Below are 22,414 nucleotides of genomic sequence, written 5' to 3'. Positions count from 1 at the left end.
TAGGACTGCAAGCAGTCATATACGGGCCCTCGTGTCCGCGCCACTGCCTCCCCGGGCCAGTGCAATATCTGTTCAGGGGCTGATCCACATCACACATGTGAAGTTTCAAGTTAATCAGACAAAGCTTAAAGGAAGTATCATGACTTGATGTTCCATGGCGAAGGGTCAACATAGAAAAAACCTTTTAATAACTTTTGATCAGTATAGTGTCTGGATGGTCTGAAAGAAATTTGAAGTCCATTGGACAAAATCCCTAGGAGGAGTTCGTTCCAATACAATGTGTGGAAATCACGCCAAAATGACACAAAAATTCAAAATGGCCAACTTCCTGTTTGGAGTAGACCAACGGTGCAAGAGACTTCTTTGTATATCTATGTTAAGTCACACGTGTACCAATTTTCATCTCCCTACTCCAAAAAAAAACCCCTATGAGGTTTTTTTGAAAGTTTCAAGGGGGCGCTATAGAGGCATTTTGCCCTGCCCATGGGCGACGCCCCTATGATGTAAGAGGTTGTCAATCTTGACCTGTTTATCAATTTTCTTGATGATATGACAAAATTAAAGTTATCAAAAGGAAGAACATAATTTCATGGCGAAGGGTCGATGTTTGGCAAGTCGCCACACAGACGCCATTACTCATAGCTTCACAGCGAATAATCGTGTATGTTCACCAACTTGTTCTGCATGTTGTAGAAGTAGAATGAAGTTGATAGGGTTAACTATGTGACATCAGTACCTGTTAAAGTATAAATAATGTTGTGTGGGCCGCCAGAAGAGGAGGTACTGCTGGCCCACCACCAGAGGGCGCCCTGCCTGAAGTGCGGGCTTCAGGCACGAGAGGGCGCTGCCGCCACAGACACAGCCGGGGGTGACAGCTGTCACTCATTATCTCTTGACAGCTGTCACCCATCTACACTACATCATCTCACTCCATACAGACCGGACGTCATCTTCACCTCGTTGCCAAGATATCTTCTACCTGTGAAGGTAATTCTCTGCTGTACTAAAAACTGTGTCATAGTCTGACCTCTTTTGCAGCCGCTTTCCTGTTGTGTGCCTTATCTGCTGGATTGGCGTTTGGTGTGTACAGCGGCGGCTTCGCTTCACACCCAAACCAGATAAGTGAATAGACAGACGCTGCACGAGTGTGTGTTAGAGGTGGAGGTGGAATTCCCACCGTTGTTGTTACTGGGTGTGCACACACCCACATCTCACTGTTTGTGCTCCTCGCCAGCAGTACCAGATCCGACAGTCGGGGACGGTGATCACCTGGGAATTCGGGACTTGGCGGCTCCAGTATTCACCAGGTTCAGTGGCGGCGGAAATCGTGTGGTTCCGGCTCTTCTCAGGACAGACGTCTTCTATCCTCGAGCCTGCCCACACGTCACCTTTGTGGATTGACTGTTATCAGATTCTGAGATTGTTTGTATATTCGTTGTGCACCTTCACAACATTAAATTGTTACCTTTTGGCTCATCTATTGACCGTTCATTTGCGCCCCCTGTTGTGGGTCCGTGTCACTACACTTTCCCCAACAGGATATCTCGGCCAACGTCATGGATCCCGAGGGGCGTCAACCATCTGTTGGACAGCCAATGGAAGAGCAGGGTGCGCAGGCATCGGCTGGAGGCGTGATTGGTGAGTTGCAGCACATCCTCACCGCCTTTACCGCTCGGCTGGACCTGATGACCGAGCAACACATCATCCTTAATCGCAGGATGGAGGCTCTCACCGCGCAGGTGGAAGCGCGCGCTCAGGGCGCTGCTGCAGCTCCTCCTCCTGCCGACCTGGTGCCGAATACAGACATTCCACTGGTCACTCAACGACCCCCCCCACCATCCCCTGAAGCATACATAAGCCCCCCAGAGCCGTACGGAGGTTGTGTGGAGACGTGCGCGGACTTTCTTATGCAGTGTTCGCTCGTCTTTGCACAACGTCCCGTGATGTACGCGTCTGACGCCAGCAAGGTGGCTTACGTGATTAATTTGCTTCGAGGCAAGGCACGCGCTTGGGCTACAGCGCTTTGGGAACAGAGTTCACGGCTCCTCGCCTCTTATACTGGGTTTGTGAGGGAGCTCAGAACTGTTTTTGATCACCCTAACAGAGGCGAAACCGCGTCTACCGTGCTGCTGTCAATGAGACAGGGGCGCCGCAGCGCAGCCAAATATGCAGTCGACTTCTGCATCACGGCTGCGAGATCCGGCTGGAATATGACTGCGCTCCGCGCCGCCTTCATAAACGGACTGTCGTTGGTCCTGAGGGAGCACCTGGTGGCTAAGGAGGAACCGCGGGATTTGGCTGAGCTTATCGATTTGGTTATACGATTGGACAATCAGTTAGAAGAACGCTGACGGGAACGAGGCGAAGGGCGTGGTCAGGCACAAGCCGTCCCTCTTCCTCCCGGGTCCGAAAGAGAGCCGTCTTCCCCACGCTCCACAGCCACAGCGCTCCGTGTGGCTACAGCTCCCCCTGCTGACGGTGCTAGGGACACGAGCAGGGCCACATTCAGACAGAGGAGGCTGGTCCGCGGGGAGTGTTTTGTCTGCGGCTCGAGTGAGCATCAGCAGAGAGACTGCCTCAAACGGTCAAAACACAAACGCCCGCCCTTAGAGACTGGGCTGAGGGGAGGTCATGACATTCACGTGGGTCATACACATCTGTCAACATGACTCCCAGTTAAAATCCTGAGCGGGGATTTAACCCTTCAAGCCCCAGCACTGGTGGACACGGGGTCAGAAGGGAATCTGCTGGATAGCAGATGGGCCAAGGAGGTAGGGCTCCCTCTGGTGGCGCTTTCTTCACCAGTGAGGGTGCGAGCACTAGATGGCACTCTTCTCCCTTTTATCACGCACAAGACACTACCTGTAACCCTGGTAGTGTCTGGGAATCACCGGGAGGAGATTGAGTTTTTTGTAACTCCTTCTACCTCCCGCGTGGTTTTGGGCTTCCCATGGATGATTAAACACAATCCCCGGATTGATTGGCCGTCTGGGGTTGTGACTCAGTGGAGCGAAACCTGCCACCGGAAGTGTTTAGGATCCTCGGTTCCTCCTGGTGTAAACGCTAATGAGGAGGTTAAAGTCCCTCCCAATCTGACGGCGGTGCCGGTTGAGTACCACGACCTTGCTGACGTCTTCAGCAAGGATCTGGTGCTCACCCTTCCCCCGCACCGTCCGTACGATTGTGCCATTGATTTGGTCCCGGGCGCTGAGTACCCATCCAGCAGGCTGTACAACCGATCACGTCCTGAGCGCGAATCAATGGAGACCTACATCTGGGACTCATGAGCTGCCGGGCTGATCCGGAATTCCACCTTCCCGATGGGTGCAGGTTTCTTTTTTGTGGGCAAGAAAGACGGCGGACTCCGTCCATGCATTGATTACAGGGGGCTGAACGACATAACGGTTCGCAATCGATACCCTTTACCCCTGTTGGATTCAGTGTTCACGCCCCTGCATGGAGCCCAAATTTTCACCAAACTGGACCTTAGGAATGCATATCACCTGGTTCGGATCCGGAAGGGAGACGAATGGAAGACGGCATTTAACACCCCATTAGGTCATTTTGAGTACCTGGTCATGCCGTTCGGCCTCACTAACGCCCCCGCGACATTCCAAGCTTTGGTAAACGACGTCTTGCGGGACTTCCTGCACAGATTCGTCTTTGTATATCTGGATGACATACTCATCTTTTCCCCGGACCCTGAGACTCATGTCCAGCATGTACGTCAGGTCCTGCAGCGGTTGTTGGATAACCGGCTGTTTGTGAAGGGCGAGAAGTGTGAGTTTCACCGCACCTCTTTGTCCTTCCTGGGGTTCATCATCTCCTCCAACTCCGTCGCCCCTGATCCGGCCAAGGTTGCGGCGGTGAGAGATTGGCCCCAACCAACAAGCCGTAGGAAGCTGCAACAGTTCCTCAGCTTTGCAAACTTCTACAGGAGGTTCATTAAGGGCTACAGTCAGGTAGTTAGCCCCCTGACAGCCCTGACCTCTCCAAAAGTCCCCTTCACCTGGTCGGATCGGTGCGAAGCCGCGTTCAAGGAGTTGAAACGCCGGTTCTCGTCTGCACCAGTTCTGGTGCAGCCCGACCCTAGCCGCCAGTTTGTGGTTGAAGTGGATGCCTCTGATTCAGGGATAGGAGCTGTGCTATCCCAGAGCGGAGAGACCGATAAGGTTCTTCACCCGTGTGCCTACTTTTCTCGCAGGTTGACCCCAGCTGAACGGAACTATGACGTCGGCAATCGAGAACTCCTTGCGGTGAAAGAGGCTCTTGAGGAGTGGAGACACCTGTTGGAGGGAGCGTCTGTGCCTTTCACGGTTTTCACTGACCATCGGAACCTGGAGTATATCAGGACCGCCAAGCGGCTGAACCCCAGGCAAGCCCGCTGGTCACTGTTCTTCGGGCGTTTTGACTTCCGAATCACCTACCGCCAAGACTGAGCTGTCGGATCCACCGGAGCCCATCATTCCGGAGTCCACTATCGTGGCCACCCTCACCTGGGACGTGGAGAAGACCGTCCGGGAGGCCCTGGCACGGAGCCTGGACCCCGGAACAGGGCCAAAGAACAGACTCTACGTCCCACCGGAGGCAAGAGCTGCTGTCTTGGATTTCTGTCACGGTTCTAAGCTCTCCTGTCATCCGGGGGTGCGAAGGACCGTGGCAGTGGTCCGGCAGAGCTTCTGGTGGGCGTCCCTGGAGGCAGACGTCCAGGAGTATATCCAGGCCTGCACCACCTGTGCCAGGGGCAAGGCAGACCATCAGAAGGCACAGGGACTTCTTCAGCCACTTCCTGTGCCTCATCGCCCCTGGTCCCACATCGGTCTGGATTTTGTCACGGGCCTCCCGCCGTCCCAGGGCATGACGACCATCTTCACGATAGTGGACCGGTTCTCCAAGGCGGCCCACTTCGTGGCCCTCCCAAAGCTCCCCACGGCCCAGGAGACTGCAGACCTCCTGGTCCACCACGTCGTCCGTCTGCATGGGATACCGACCGACATCATCTCTGATCGTGGTCCCCAGTTCTCCTCACACGTCTGGAGGAGCTTCTGCCGGGAACTGGGGGCCACTGTGAGCCTCTCGTCCGGGTATCACCCGCAGACCAATGGACAGGCAGAACGGGCCAATCAGGAATTGGAGCAACCCCTGCGCTGTGTGACATCCGCACACCCGACGGCCTGGAGTGAACATCTGGCCTGGATCGAGTATGCACATAACAGCCAGGTGTCCTCTGCCACCGGCCTCTCCCCATTTGAGGTGTGTTTGGGGTATCAGCCCCCATTGTTTCCCGTGGTGGAGGGAGAGGTCGGTGTGCCCTCGGTCCAGGCCCACCTGCGGAAGTGCCGTCGGGTGTGGCGCTCTGCCCGTTCTGCCTTGTTGAAGGCCTGGACGAGGGCGAAGACCCACGCAGACCACCGGCGATCCCCGGCCCCTGCTTACCAGCCCGGGCAGAAGGTGTGGCTATCCACGAAGGACATCCCCCTCCAGGTGGACTCCTCGAAACTCAAGGACAGGTATATTGGGCCATACAAGATCCTCAAAATCCTCAGTCCTGCCGCAGTGAAGCTCCAACTCCCGGCTTCACTGCGGATCCACCCGGTCTTTCATGTGTCACGGATCAAACCACACCACACCTCACCCCTCTGTGCTCCCGGACCGGCGCCGCCTCCTGCCCGGATCATCGACGGGGAGCCAGCTTGGACCGTGCGCCGGCTCCTGGACGTCCGTCGGATGGGCCGGGGGTTCCAGTATTGGGTGGACTGGGAGGGGTATGGACCCGAAGAACGCTCCTGGGTGAAGAGGAGCTTCATCCTGGATCCGGCCCTCCTGGCCGATTTCTACCGCCGTCACCCGGACAAGCCTGGTTGGGCGCCAGGAGGCGCCCGCTGAGGGGGGGGTCCTGTTGTGTGGGCCACCAGAAGAGGAGGTACTGCTGGCCCACCACCAGAGGGCGCCCTGCCTGAAGTGCAGGCTTCAGGCACGAGAGGGCGCTGCTGCCACAGACACAGCCGGGGGTGACAGCTGTCACTCATTATCTCTTGACAGCTGTCACCCATCTACACTACATCATCTCACTCCATACAGACCGGACGTCATCTCCACCTTGTTGCCGAGATATCTTCTACCTGTGAAGGTAATTCTCTGCTGTACTAAAAACTGAGTCATAGTCTGACCTCTTTTGCAGCCGCTTTCCTGTTGTGTGCCTTATCTGCTGGATTGGCGTTTGGTGTGTACAGCGGCGGCTTCGCTTCACACCCAAACCAGATAAGTGAACAGACAGACGCTGCACGAGTGTGTGTTAGAGGTGGAGGTGGAATTCCCACCGTTGTTGTTACTGGGTGTGCACACACCCACATCTCACTGTTTGTGCTCCTCGCCAGCAGTACCAGATCCGACAGTCGGGGACGGTGATCACCTGGGAATTCGGGACTTGGTGGCTCCAGTATTCACCAGGTTCAGTGGCGGCGGAAATCATGTGGTTCCGGCTCTTCTCAGGACAGACATCTTCTATCCTCGAGCCTGCCCACACGTCACCTTTGTGGATTGACTGTTATCAGATTCTGAGATTGTCTGTATATTCGTTGTGCACCTTCACAACATTAAATTGTTACCTTTTGGCTCATCTATTGACCGTTCATTTGTGCCCCTGTTGTGGGTCCGCGTCACTACACTTTCCCCAACAAATGAGACATTTCCTGTTACCACCGGGGGGGGGGGGGGGGGGGCTGTGTGTGTGTGTGTGTGTGTGTGTGTGTGTGTGTGTGTGTGTGTGTGTGTGTGTGTGTGTGTGTGTGTGTGTGTGCTATGAGTTAGGTGGGAAGTTAATATATGTGGAAGTTCAGGGCGGAACCCTCATCATGTCCAGCTTGTTTGAAGGATCTTCGCTGAAGTATGTGGGTGTGACAGCCATTCGAAGTGAAACGGCATGCTCCAAAACGCTTGCCAAAGTTTGACAAACCGTAGCAGCCACGCCTTTTGACCTACAGAAATTCTTTTGATAACTTTTGATCAGCATGGGGTCATGATGATGTGGACAAAATTTGAAGACGATTGGATGAAATTCGTAGGACGAGTTCGTGCAAATGTAAGTAGTGGAAATGGCCAGAAATGGCAAAAATTACCTCAAAATCGAAACTTAAAATCAAAATGGCCGACTTCCTGTCGACATATCACCATGACGTTAAGAGAATTTTTCGTGTGTCCCAGCATGGTAAATATGAGTACCAAATATCGTGAGGCTACGACAAAAAACCCCAATGGGGAGGGTTTTTTTTTTATTTCTAGGGGGCGCTATTTCATAATTTCACTGCAACCATGTATGCGACCCCCAAAATATCAAATTTCCGATCCAGACGGACGACTTTGCAAAGTTTGGTGAGTTTTTGAGCATGGGAAGAGGCCGAAATTGGGGCTTGAAAAGTCGGAAGAATAATAAATAATAACAATAATAAACAACACAATTACAGTAGGGTCCTCGTAGGACTTTGTCCTACTCTGGCCCTAATAATAATGGTGAACCTCCAATACCCGACAATGGTGGATTACACAAGACATGCTAGTCACACTTTAGCGGCTTGGAACGGGTTGAAAGAACTAGCATCAAAAAGAAAAGAGAAGTTCCAACTTCTATATGTAGTTAAGCTTAACAGTTCATTTCATGTAAGCCTAAATTTTACATATGATGAATCAAACGCTGTGACTCACTGACTGTATCACTGCCTTTGTCTACTTGAGTGGCTGTTTTTGAAGATTTTGAAGATATTCATTAATATAAAGTAAAGGGAAGTTTGGGATCCCCTGCTGGAGCTGTCTGCCCCGCGACCTGATCCCGGTAAGCGGTTGAAGATGTATGTGTATAATATAGTGTGTTGGTCAGGGTGATACAAAATAATGAAGATTACTGTCTTCGCTAATTCTCTTGTCGGTTATGCATGACCCACTGATAGTCAAAGAAATATGATTAGACCAATACTTGATGCATCGATCAACATCATGAACACGCTCACGCACAGCCTTATCTCTGGTAATCTGACAATTCTAATTCATAGTAAGGCCCCATAAAAAAAAAAAATAATAATAATAAAAAAAATTAGTTTATCATCCTTGACATCAGAAAAAAAAAGTGATGAGGGAGGGCATTTTTTTTCTTAGAAACAGAGAACAAACAATACTTAAAATACTCAAGTGGGGAAATGAAAGTTCCCCTTGTAATATGAATTAACATGACAAAACCAACCTCACAGCTGTGCAACAGTATTTGATTAAAATCCACAAAAATAGGGATGTCATCCAACGACTCCTCTAGGAGGTGGGCCGGACGAAGCGGCCGAAACTACAGAGAAGCAGAAGAAGAAGAAACAGACAAGGAAAAACTCACCTTGCAACGATTGTACTTAGCGTCCAAGCTACCTCTATTGTCCAACATACCACATGCATACTGGCCTGTAAATATCGCTCATGGTCGCCTCGGGAGGAACACTCACCCTGTACCATGGGTCCAGCTGTTTGGACTTATCGACGATCTATATCATAATAAATGGCATCAACCTCGTGTGTGTGGTTGTCAATAACAACAAGTAGCAAGTTCCGGGCCCGGCTCAGTTAACTTCAGCCATCTTCGGCCAAAGCTTACTCGCCACCAAGTGGATGTGCTGCTTCTTGCACCAGCTGTATCAATGAAATTTGCCAAAAGCGGCGGGGGTGATAAACTTATGTTTTTTAATGGGGCTAATACTACAATGATGTTTTTTTTTCTCATTTGTTTTACTGCTAAACAGGTAGAAGAACCTCCGGCCTTTATTTATTTATTTATTCATTCATTTATTTAGTTATTTATATGCACTTATTCTCCACCAACTACATAATTGAAGTACCACATCTCATGGCCATTCAAATTCATGGTAAATGTGACTTTCGATGCTTCGCCGCACTGGGAACTTCTGAGCCAAATTTTTTTACATTTTGTTTTTACTACACAGCAATTAATTGGAATACCGTATCTCATGGCTAATTGATTTCATTGTAATTGTGATTTTATGCAATTGCATGATTCTGCAATGGAACTTGTATTGGTAATTGTAAAAAAAAAAAAAGTAAATGCAGAGATGTAGAAATTTGTACATATCCGCAAAACAATGTTCCATGCACAGATCTGTGGAATTGTGCCGGACATATATATATATATATATATATATATATATATATATATATATATATATATATATATATATATATATATATATATATATATATATATATATATATATACTTGATGCATGTTGTTGTTTTGTTTTAGCCCAGTGGTTCTCACTCACACTCAAAATTCACGTTTGTGACAAAAGTATGTTGTTTGACGTAACAAAGGCTTTCATTTGCCAACATTTTTGCAACCGCCCCAGACGTAGGTCATGGTCTCAAAAATTCAAAGGGATATTCATTCCATGACCCATGGTCTATAATAATTGTTTTGAGAATACAGTACACAAGAAAATCATCACAAGGTCTTTTATACACACATAACTATTCTTCGTTATTTGAAAGCACAGCTTTAGCACAGCTTATTATCTTTTCTGAGTTGTCTTACACAGACAAACTGTATCCAATTCCATGTTCAGCAATAGAATGATCATGTGAATCAAATTTAATCATACAAGACCTGGCGTGTCTCAGGACATATACTACTGCCATAAGTAACTTATCCAGCCCAGTTTGAGACCCCCGTTATTATTAGAATGGTTTAAGCTGATGTTTAGAGTCATAAACACACAAGCACAGCTCAGCTGAACTCTGGTGTCATATGCATGAAATGTAATTGCTGGGAGTGTCAGAGTAAGGAACTAGGACGTCATGTCATTGAAGCGACCTTTCCATTTAACAATTGCAATTAATGTTATTATTACTACTTATATAGTACAATCTTCAATTCATTCAAAAGCATCTGGGTGAAAATGGCTCTGGTTTCTCACCTTATTGATGAATGTCAATCATTGTCAGCAAGGAAAGCTGCAGAATACTTCCGCCTCATCTGCTGCCTCCATAAAGATTTTGTCACGCGTGCAGCACGATTGATTGATAAATCCCTTGTTGCATAATTTATCACGCTAGTCATGCAAGAGGCCATCAAGGCTGATAAACGTCTCAAAAGAATCCACAGTCAGTAACGTTTCAAATTCCCTTATTGTGGTTGAGCAGTGTTGCCAGGTCTGCAGTTTACTGCAGAATTGGAGTATTTTTTTAAGTACTCCAAATTAGAGTACTGCCTGTGAGCAGTTTCAGCCTTTTTCTTTGTTTGCATTCTGGTATTAAGATAAGATAAGATAAGATAAGACCGACAGAGAACCAAAACAGTGAACAATGTTTTTTTTAACAATAAGTACAACAAATTTATATGAAGTGATTAGAAGACATTTGCACAAGATGTTCGATAATATTGCACATAACTCTGAGTAACTGAATAACTCTGAATAACTCTGTTCATTACGTATTCATCCTGCAGAAGAGGGAGGAATTATACAGTCTGATTGCCCCAGGTAGGAAAGACCTCCTGTGGTGGTCTCAGTCTATGGCTGAAGGTGCTCTGACAGGATGTCAGTGTGTCATGCAGGGGGTGGGAGGTGTTGTCCAGGATACTGAGCAGTTTCCTCAGCATCCTCTATATGAGTAGGAAGGAATCCATATTTCACCCTTTATTTTGCTATAATAATCATAGTGTGTATATATATATATATATATATATATATATATATATATATATATATATATATATATATATATATATATATATATATATATATATATATATATATATATATATATATATATATATATATATATATATATATATATATATACGAGGTCTATTAGAAAAGTATCCGACCATATTATTTTTTTCAAAAACCATATGGATTTGAATCACGTGTGATTACATCAGACATGCGAGAGTTTTTTCACGCCTGTCGGTTATGTCATTCGCCTGTGGGCAGTCTTTGAGTGAGGAGTGGCCCACCCGCTCATCGATTTTTTCATTGTTTAGGAATGGCTCAGAGACTGCTGCTTTGTTTGATAAAAATTTTTTCAAAGCTGTAAGGCACAACTGAGTGGACACCATTCGATAAATTCAGCTGGTTTTCGGTAAAAATTTTAACGGCTGATGAGAGATTTTGGTCTGTAAGTGTCGCCGTAAGGATGGCCCACGGCGCCTGATGGCGATCTGCGCTTCGAGGCGGCAGTGTCTCGCCGTTTCAAGTTGAAAACTTCCACATTTCAGGCTCTGTTGACCCAGGAAGTCGTCAGAGAACAGAGAACTTTCAGAAGAAGTCGGCATGAGGAGTTTATTCGGACATTCCATTGTTAACGGACATTTTGTAATGAAAGAACGTGCGGGCAGGGTCGCATGTCGGGCCGGACCTGACCGCGGGGGGTCGCGACAGGAAAAACACCTCCATTGGAAACCTTAACGGGCAAGTTGGAACATGCCTAAGCTGTTAAACAATTTCTCAGTTACTCACTTGTTGAAAGCCATCAAAAGCCGCCTGAATTTTACAAATGGTTTTCAACACGGAGGTGTTTTTCCTGTCGCGGCGCACACAGATTCGCCAAGTCGTCACGGAAATGACTCGGCGAATTTGCGCGCACGTCTTTCATTAAAAAATGTCCTTAAACAGTGGAATGTCCGCATAAAGTCCTCATGCCGGCCTCTTCTGAATCTTCTCTGTTCTCTCACGACGTCCTGGGTGAATTAAGCCTTAAATTAGGATGTTTTCAGGTCGAAACAGGCTGACGACAGCGCCTGGAAGCGCTGTGCGACGTCCCGCTCCGTGGGAAGTCCTTACAGTGACAGAAACACCCCATAATCTCTCATCAGCCGTTAAACTTTTCACCGAAAACCAGCTTAATTTCTCGAATAGTGTCCACTCAGATATTCCTCACAGGTCCAGAAAAAATTTTGATAAAGCAACGCGCGCCGTCTCGAGCAGCATGTGAAACAAAGGAATTCAGCCGAGAGGGCGGGACCACATCTCACTCAAGGCCTGCCCACAGGGAAATGACGTCACCGACATGCGTGAAAAAACTCACACATGCGCACGAGGGTTCAAGCATGATTGGTGGAATCGCACGTCATTCAAATCCATATAGTTAAAAAAAAAATAAAAGGGTCGGTTTATTGTCTAATAGACCTCGTATATATATATATATATATATATATATATATATATATATATATATATATATACATACGAGGTCTATTAGACAATAAACCGACCCTTTTATCACGGTGTTGCATTGCGCCATGCGGCTCCACCGCGACACGCGGAATTCCTCCGCACGTCTGTCTCAATGTGCCGAAAAAGTGCTGATGTCCACGTCTTCCACAATTCCTGTGCTAGTCAGAGGACGTCCCGGATAAAACACAGCGTCCAGTTTGGAAATGAACGGCACATTCCACTGTTACAGGAGTTTTTGTCATGGAAAGAGGAGCGGAGGAATTCCGCGCGGCGCGGCGGTGCCGCATGGCGCAAAGCAACGCTGTGATGAAGCCTCACAGGACATCTTCTGGCATGTCCAGGCTCATCCACAATTTCTCGGTTAGTCACACGACTGAAAACCCACTGACAGCCGTCTGAAAGCCATCTCAAAGCCGTCCTGTGAGACCAACACGGAGGTGGTTTTGTGCCGCGGCACGGTGGCGCAATCCTCCGCTTTTCTTTCCATGAAAACAACTCCTGTAACAGTGGAATGTGCCGAAAAAGTACTGATGTCCACGTCTCCTGCCATTTTTGTGTAAGTCAGACGACGTCCCGCATCAACAAAGCCTTCACGTTGGAAATTATCTGGTTGTTTCAGCGGGGTTTGAGCCTGTCGATCGGCGCTCTCAGCAGCTGTGGGTGGTCTTTAAACCGGCTGGAGCACTCCTTAATCTGTGTAATCCCCATAAAATCGTCCCTCAAAGCCATTTGAATTTTCTGAATGGTTACCACCTGGAGGTCTCTCACAGTTTCTGGAAAAAATTGATGCAGCAAAGCTCCAAATCGTTCAGACATTTATTCGCAATAAAAATCTGACGAGAGGGGTGGACGAGAGGGGTGGACCACTGCTCACACAAAGCCTGCTCACAGGCGAATGACGCAACCGACAGGCGTGAAAAAACTCATGCATGCGCACGAAGGTTCAAGCTTGGCTGATGCAATCACACGTGATTCAAATCCATATAGTTTTTGAAAAAAATTAAAAGGTCAGATACTTTTCTAACAGACCTCGTATATATATATATCCTAAGTAAGATATCATGAATAACACACTCAGGTACAAATGTGATTTTGGCCCTCCATCAGCAATGCAATGATGTAAGGCCCCACTTTGTCTGACTCACCGACAGTAGTGATTCTCTGGGTGACCAGGTCCTTCAGAAGGGCATCGATGGCGGGATTGTGTCTGGAGTACAGCTCGTATCGGTTAATCCCAATATGGAAGCGAAGCCAGTTGGGGTAGGACTCAGTTGTCAACTCCCCAGTTGGACCGAACCCATTGGTGGTGCCTTCACCATTCCTGAGCAAAACATGAGGGAAGAGGAGAGCAGAGACTGTCAGGTTGATGTAGCAGATTATAAGTGTTATGCAACAATCCATGTGCATATATGCAGTATTACACCGATGTGATCATCGCTCAACTCAGTTTTTTCATTTTCAGGCTGCATGTGTTGCTTTAAATGTGATTATTACCTCAAGTCATTATCTAAACATACAATACCTTCCATTCAGTCAAGTGGCACGCTGCCTTTTCTTGTGTAAATTAACATCACCACTGAAAGCATCCAAAGTGACTTGGAATAAACTGTCGGCAAAAACCGCTCCATCCTTTCCCCTCACCTAGTTCTGCATGAAGTAAGTCCTTTTGGCTGCTGGCTGAGATCATCTCTACTCTCTTCTATGATGGGGACCTTCACCAAGGCCACTACACGTATTAAAATGATTAATTTTAACTTACCTCCAGAGTCTTTCTGGTAGAACTGCCCACTCTAACCAGATTTACCATGCAGTCCCATAGTGTTTGTATTCCTTTTAATGATTGCTGTCAGTAAATTCCAAGACATATTTAGTGACTTGGAAATGTTCATGCATCCATTCCCTGACTTGTCTAAAGCAAAGTAGCTGTAAAAAACAATATGACTTATACTACAGTTACTTTGTCTAATTACTTACTGACCCTTAAAATGCAGGGATTATGGACAAAAACGAATATCATTCCTAAAGAGTTAATGTGATATTTTTTGTTTTATTAAACACACTGAATTAAAGCTGAAAGTTTTCACCACAAGCACATCTTAATTGTTTCATTTTAACTCCATTATGGTGATGCACAGTACAGGGGCCAAGTTACAAAAACAAATTGTATGCTTCAGTCTGTTCGTTACATGCTTAATGTAGTTTTATTTTAGATCATGTTTGTCTTCAACATGTTTGTCTTGTCTTATTTATTTAACCTAAACAGTATAACACATGGTTTCTTTCTTTTTTCTAAATGTTTAATCAGTCACAGTCCCAAGGCACCAGTTTGAAAATAGGGGATGCCCCCCCAAAGAACTTTTTTAATTATTTGGTGCCATTTCCTACATTTTAGAGCATATTTTACCACAAAATGCACCACAGAGAAAATAAACTTTATAGCGTGTGTTTTTTATTAATTTGAACTTGTATTGTACAATCTTGAATGTGATGCTATGATGTTATAATGACAAGTAACAGAGAAAATTTGAAATGTCTGTGGCTAAAAAAGTGAACACCATTCACCAGGGATTTTTTTTTTTTTTTTTTTTTTTTGGTCAAGAAAAAGAGGGCATGCACCCCCCCCCCCCCCACTGAAATTTAAGTTAAGAGTCATTCTGAAGACCGACTTTTATTTCATTAGTGCAATGACAAACTCAACCCTCACAATTGAGGCTAAACACTACCGACCGATGAATGAAAAAAATATTGCAAGACTACTGACTATTATGCAAATAATGAATGTTTATGAGTGCAATGGTAAGAATATTTGCATGAGTTGAAAGATGGAACATACCTTTCAACACATTAAACCCCAACATCTGGTTGATACTGCACCACAGTGACATCATAAATACATTTATGATGTCACTGTGGTTTGTAAATTTGTATAAAATTTACTATCATTGGTAAATATTATACAAATAATGAAGGCTTATGAGTGCAGTGGTGAGAATATCTGCCTGAGTTCCATTCTCAAATGTTCTATCTTTAGACCCATGCAAATATTCTTTCCATTGAGCAAATGGAAAACATTCATTATTTGTATTATATGACACCTAAATAGATTCTTGTCATTTGATATTTTACTTTAAAATGTAGGTGTTTCTTCTTGGAACAGGACGCCAGCTGCCGTGGGGAAGAGATTGCTCTCTGGTCTGGCACACAACCCACCGACACACTGCAGATCTCATCAAAGGGAACAAAGAGCACTGTATGGAAGCACATGTGTGCGTTCCTCAATCCAGTGGAATAAAAAAAACACAATCAGTACTTTTACAATTCTTTATCCGTCGGTGCTTCTATGACTGATATTTTATGACAAAAAAAAATAGTGGACCTGTTCAGTGGAGTGAAGCATATAGGATCAAAAAGAACAGTATATGGAACCAAACTGGACAAAAAAAGATGTCAATCTGATGTGATTTTTCGCTGGACTGAGGAACTCCACGAAGTCCTTTTTTTTTTTTTTTTTTTGGGAAGCATGTCACAATTTGGACTCCTATTTAAAGTTTGTGTTGGGCTGTTAAGCAGCAGTGGAACACCAAGATGTAAGTCCATTTTTTGTTGTTTATAAATTAATAAAATATCAAATGACAAGTATTTACTTTAGCGATTATATAAAACAAATAATAAATGTTTTTACATTCTTTTGCAGGTGTTGTATTTTGCAGGTATGTTGCAGGTTGAATGGTATGTTTTTACATTCTTTCAATGGTAAGAATATTTAATTCGGTGAAAGCTGGAACATACCATTCAACGAGGCGAAGCTTTCACCTCATGAAATATTAGTAGCATTGAATTCATAAACATTCATTATTTGTATATTATATAATGGCTGAGTGGATCCTTGTCATTCGATTGGTGCTTTGTATGTCACGTGACATGGATTATTCATCCCATTTGTGTTGCATTGCATTTACAGTGCAGTTTGGTTCCATTTAGAGTGCAAATTTGGTTCCATATGTTTGGTACCATTGCACTCTGTACACGCACACCTACATACTCGTTGCATGGTATGTTGCAGCTTTCACCTCATGAAATATTCGTACCATTGAACTCATAAACATTCTTTATTTGTATACTAGAGAATTGACATTTGCCACTGAAAATCTTAACCCAGTTTCTCACCACGACCATCCTCTAAAAAGCACCCCCGGTTTCCACGGTATTCATGAGACATCATTTATGCACTTTAATGGCATTACAATTGAGTAAGTTCCTGACACTCACATAACAGGTCTGGTCTGCGAGCATGCGCTGGTGTCACACATTGGGTGGGCACCACTCTACAGAACCAGCCCATGTCTTGGTTGACAACCACCCAGGCAGACAACCAGCCCTCCTCAACACTAAGAAATGTGGCACATATGGCCAAAATGTCATAGCTGACATTACATGCCCCATATGTTGACAGGGTGGAAGGGCTCCTCCATGTCTCCATGGAGATGCAGTAAAAGAAGTCCCTAAATGTACGTAAATATTTTAAAAATTAGAAAACACACAGGAACCCCTTAGTTTAATATAGATACAATGGAATGTATAATTGGTTCGTAACAAAATGCGTGTCAGAAAAATCACTAATCACAATGTCACTATAACTTTGTGCAAACAGTGCTTTGTGCAGGATTATTTGAGATTATTTTATCACACTGCAGCAATGGTTTGGTGTTTCTTTTTTCATCTAAGAGCACAGATCTGAAAGTTCCACAGACATAACCCCACTGCATTAACTAAAATGTTTAACTTCCTGGATATTATCAACAAATAAAATATTTCCTTCCTGCAGATCAAACAAATATTAATGACAGTGAGCAATATGTGTATTCTCCTGCTATAGTGCTATTATAATCGTATTCCAAGGAGTCCTCAATAAATCTTGACTGTTGTATTAGCTCTCGGTTATGTTGACATATCTGTGACAAATATCTGAACCGTGATGTAACAGTTATAATTCATTATTTATTTATATGGATAAAACATAGGATTTACTCATAAAAGCACACATCATGTACAGCAAACGGTGCTACAGTAACTGTCATAATTAATTTTTAAATCTGGCGAGAGAATGACATATGGCCCAGTTACCGTGTTACTAAAACTGAATTTCCTGACAGAGTCGACATCTGCTAGTTCATCACTGTTATCTGTTACAAGACTCTTATCAAACAACTGCATTAAAAAAAGAAACACTATTTAAATATGTACATTGTTTGCATGTGATCAGAATGTGTCCAAATAAAAAGAATTTCTGACATTACTTGGACATATTTGGATTATGTGCAACCGATGTACATATTTAAATCATGTAAATCCCTACAGATGTTTTTTTTCCACTGTGGACCTCAAGGTGACAGACCAAGCCTCCAAAAAACAGGTGAATTATAATCTATATATGAGGTCATCACAGGGCAATGCAAACCAGTTCATAAAGGGGTAATTTAATTCTATATCCATTGACTCAAACTGGGTTTAGTGGTTAGCGCTGTTGCCTCACAGCAAGAAGGTCACGGGATCAATTCCCACCTGTGGCCTTTCTGAGTGGAGTTTGCATGTTCTCCCCGTGGTTGCGTGGGTTCCCTCCGGCTTCCTCCCACATCCAAAGATATGCAGGTTAGGTGGACTGGAAACTTTAAAGTGTCCGTGGTGTGTGCATGTGGGTGTCTATATGTAGGGTGACCATATTTTGATCAACGAAAACCAGGACACTTGATACTGGACAATGAGATACTCAAATTATACTTGAAGTTTATTCAAAGATGCTCAAAGATTAAAAATGATGAAAACCAGGACATTTGCATGACTTTCTAACAGCCAGGACAGGACATGAACACAGGACATGTCCTGGGAAAACAGGACGTTTGGTTTCTCCTATCTATGTGTGGCCGTGCGACACACTGGTGTCCTGCAGGGTGCACCCTGCTTCACGCCCTATGACTGCTGGGATACACTCCAGCACCCTTAAATGGAGGTAGCAGGTATGGAAAATGGATGGATGGATGGATGGATCCTACACCCGACCCCCTTCCCTTCTCAATCCTCTGGAGCCGCCACTGATTAGACACCCTCATAAATACTAACTTCTTTTCATGTGACCTGTTGGAGTATTTCAAAGTCAGTGAGCTCAAGAAATCAGTTCAAGTGACTTGTTTAGTAAAACTAAACTAGACTTTTTTTCAGGTTTGCTTTCAGACTTGTGGAACTAAAATTAAATGAAATTTTAAAAGATGCTACCTACCATTCCTGGTCCTCTGCTGCTTTGGGGTCAAACCTGATGTCGGTGTTGACGTTGAACAGCGTGTCCTCATCCGTCAGAGGAGGCACGGACCTTTTGTACAAAGGATGCTCGTAGAGAGCCGACAGTCTGGAACCTTTGGCCGGCGCGTTCTTGAGCACCGCTGCGTCCTGGATCAGGTGCCGCTTCCTGCCGGCGCGCTCGGGCTCCAGCCGCCAGAAAGCCTGCGCTTTGTCTACGGTCACCGGCATCCTTTCCAGCGAATGGGAGGACACGTTGGAGCTGGGCTCGTTGCTGAAGTCCTGCAGGATCCGCAGCGTGTGCTTGTTAGGCCATTCCTGCTTGCCCCAGCTCTGGGGCTCTTCGCTCGGCGCGTTGGAGCAGGAGCAGCCGCTGCTCCGGTGTCGCTCCAGTTTGGGTAACAAGTCTATGATGATGTGCATGGAGCACGCGACCAGGAACACCATGAGGATCAAAACCCGGAATTTACGCAGGACGATCATCTTCATGGTCTCCTTTTTGAGCAGATGCGAGTATTTACTACAGATGATCAGCACGCAGATGACCAGGCTGACTACATCGCTGATGATGTTGATCAGACTGGACGCCAGTCGGACCAAGTAGACGTTAAAGACGTAGGAGCCATCCTCACTGGCCGTCTTGAGTAAAGGATTCAGCGTTCAGCCTTTGGATTTTCAACATCAGAGTGGCGGTTTGGGAAATCATGCGCAAAAAGGATCCAGGTGGAAGAGCTTCTGCCGCGTCGTCCGCCGGATGCGCGTCGCGGATCCACCAGCGCGTTTCTTTTTACGCGGCACGGATCGTGCGCTGCGACGGCGCGCATGTGTCCAAACCGTGATCCGAGAGCTGCCGCGGGTCCGCCGGGACGTCGCTTCGCATTTAAACCGGGGTTTATGGAAAAGTCTCTAAAGTAGGAGACGCGCGCGTATCCAGTCGAGCTCCAGGATTCTGTCACAGCAGTTTAAAGAAAAAGATATTCGCAGGTAAAGAGGAGACAGAAATCCCCCCGCGGGCTCCGCCGAAATCAGAATTTGTCTCCGTTGCATGTGTGAATGTGGGAGGGAGTGTGTTAAATACGGTGATGAATCCAAGAGCAGATCCAGCCTTTTTCACAGCGTCACTGCGCGCAGATTGGCTGAGAATAGAGAGATAGACGCTGTACTATGTATATAAAAAAAAAGAAAAAAAAGAAATCCCTGCACATCCTCACTGTGCAAGAAGGGGGCGTATTTCCACTTGACAATATTAATTCTGGTTTCTCTCTCTCTGAAATTCATCTGCTGGAATCCCTGTGAAATGTCTCCTCGGAGACAGCAGTCAATCCATCGATGATACATTAGACAGGCCTATTAGAGCGCTCATCAGTCTGAGGATCCAGTTCCATCCTGCATGGCTGCCACTCAGCACCAATCACATCTTCAATAATGTTTAAAGGCCGCATGAAATGAAAACCACAAAGCTCTTTTCAGCTCCAGTAAACCAGTTCTCCTGCAGCAGAGGAATAAACTGACTCCAAAAGCTTTTCGTACTACTTTTGCTATAGGGAAGCTACAACCACTGCTTTTACACCCCCCAGGACTAAACCAAACCAACTTTTTTAGGTTCCTTAGATGACCTCAAAACACAATCAGGATGTTCCAGTTATCCAAGATGGCCACCAAAATAGGGTTTTTCCTCACTAAAACACCTTTAAACAACATATAAACAACTTCCTACTATGTATTTTAATGATAAGGGTCTATTGGCGGCCATGTTAGACGCCATTTTGAATCTTAAACCCATGAATGAATTTAGGCACAAATGAGTTTGCTGTGACCTGCAATCATCCTCCCATTGAATCTCTGTGATATTGAAGTTGCTTATATGTTATTCAAAGGTGTTTTAATGGGGGAAAAAAAAACATTTTGGCAGCCATCTTGGACGCCATCTTGGCTAACTGGCTTGAGGTCAGTTTTTATTTTTGGGAACATCCTGATTGTGTTTTGGGGTCATCTAAGGAACCTAAAAAAAGTTGGTTTGGTTTAGTCCTGGGGGGGGGGGGGTCCAAAGGTAGTGGTCGTAGCTCCTCTAGTATTTGACTTATGACCTCAACACCACATCACAAGCATATACAGGGGTGCCGCCAGGGATTTCGGGCCCCGTAAAAAGAACTCTTACTGGGTCACCCCCATATTATTATTATATTATTTTGTCAGTGTTTCTCCAGGTTACACTGGAGGGCATCCGGAGTAAAACTTCAAAAAATCAATGCGGATCTGGCTGTATTCATGTTGGCGTCCTTGAACAAAACGGGAGCAGCCGAATCCACTGTTAAACCGAACACTCCATTTTAATACAATAATTAAGTTCATGCAACTCAAACTCAGCTCAACTCAAACTATAGTCACTCATTTCCATTAATTAAATTAACTCAAAAATAAATTGTTCTCATAACAACTCAGTTCCTTTAAGTGCATTCAAAGTTTTGGGGCATTTAAGTGTTGGTGAAGTATTTCCAGTGCATTCCATTCACTAATTTTAATTGAGTTTATGTAATGGAGGCCAGCAGGTGTCGCTGTGCATATGTAGTTAGTAAACCTCACTCCAAACAGCTCAAAAGGATTCTCTAATCACAAGGCCAGAGTCCTGGGTTTTAGCCTTCTGGTTAGAGAGTCTGACTTCCATGCTGGAGATCGTGAGTTTGTGTCCCGAGGGGAACGAATGGATGGATTCATAACAACACAATGCAGAGTCAACAAGTAAACCAAAGAATGCATCAAAAAATCTAATCCAAAATGTAATGCAGATTTTTTAGGCAGAAATTTATTTGTCACTTTGTTATTGAAAAACATAAACTAGATTTACATAAGTTTAATTAACTATGAATTGTTAAGTTACTAAAACTTTAACAATTAATTTTTTGAAAATTATTTTATTTAAGTTGGCAAACTCAAATGGCTTAAGGCAATCGGTTTCCTCAAATGGTTTGAGTTCAACTAACTTACTGAGTTTTACAGTGTCAAAAACAACAACATAATTGTATTAGGGGACTCTCTGGGCCCCTTTCACTCATGGGCCTCTAGAATCGTTTTCCTTATGATTTCCTTTTCAGCACCCCTAGTAAGTAAGTCCCTTCGGCTGCTCCCTTGTTTGCACTCGGGGTCGCCACAGCAAATCCAAGGTGGATCTGCATGTTGAATTGGCACAGGTTTTACGCCGGATGCCCTTCCTGATGCAACTCCACATTACATGGAGAAATGTGGCAGGGGTGGAACCCCGGAACCTTCTGCACTGAAACCAAGCGCATTAACCACTTGGCCACCACCCCTGCAAGCATATACGAGGTCTATTAGAAAAGTATCCGACCTTATTATTTTTTTAAAAAACCATATGGATTTGAATCACGTGTGATTACATCAGCCAAGCTTGAACCCTCGTGGGCATGCGAGAGTTTTTTCACGCCTGTCGGTGACGTCATTCGCCTGTGAGCACGCCTTGTGGGAGGAGTGGTCCAGCCCCCTCGCCGGAATTCCTTTGTCTGAGAAGTTCCTGAGAGACTGGCGCTGTGCTTCATCAAAATTTTTTACAAAACTGTGAGGCACATCCGAGTGGATACCATAATGAAAGACGTGCAGACGGATTGGCGCGTCGGCTTGCAGCCGGCGCAGCACGCCCGCCACAGGAAAAACACCTCTGTTGGAAGCCTTAAGGACAAGTTGGAACATGTCCAGCTGTTAAACAATTTCTCAGATACTCAATCAACTGAAAGCCACCAAAAGCCGCCTGGATTTTACAAATGGTTATCAACACGGAGGTGTTTTTCCTGTGGTGGGCGCGCCGCGCCGGCTGCGAGCCAACTCACCAATCCGTCCGCACGTCTTTCCTTAAAAAAATCTCCTTTAACAGTGGAATGTCCGGATAA

At 45.4% G+C, this 22,414-nt stretch overlaps 1 protein-coding gene across 1 annotated transcript in view; it reads right to left on the bottom strand.

Annotated features, from left to right (window-relative positions):
• The window catches only part of fam20cb (FAM20C golgi associated secretory pathway kinase b), a 175,925-nt gene extending 156,270 nt beyond the window's left edge, over positions 1–19,655 (bottom strand). The window contains exons 1-2 of the mRNA XM_034193222.1: positions 18,496–19,655; positions 13,367–13,542 (exon numbers count right to left, since the gene is read on the bottom strand). Coding sequence (XP_034049113.1) covers positions 13,367–13,542; positions 18,496–19,001 — 682 coding nt within the window. The 5' untranslated portion in view covers positions 19,002–19,655. The remainder of the gene's footprint in view (positions 1–13,366; positions 13,543–18,495) is intronic.
• Between the last annotated feature and the right edge of the window lie 2,759 nt (positions 19,656–22,414).

This window comes from Thalassophryne amazonica, chromosome 18 (assembly GCF_902500255.1).
Source record: "Thalassophryne amazonica chromosome 18, fThaAma1.1, whole genome shotgun sequence".
In the NCBI taxonomy this organism is placed as follows: domain Eukaryota; kingdom Metazoa; phylum Chordata; class Actinopteri; order Batrachoidiformes; family Batrachoididae; genus Thalassophryne; species Thalassophryne amazonica.
Note: the sequence above shows the minus strand (reverse complement) of the source record. Positions and strands in the feature narration are given on the sequence as shown.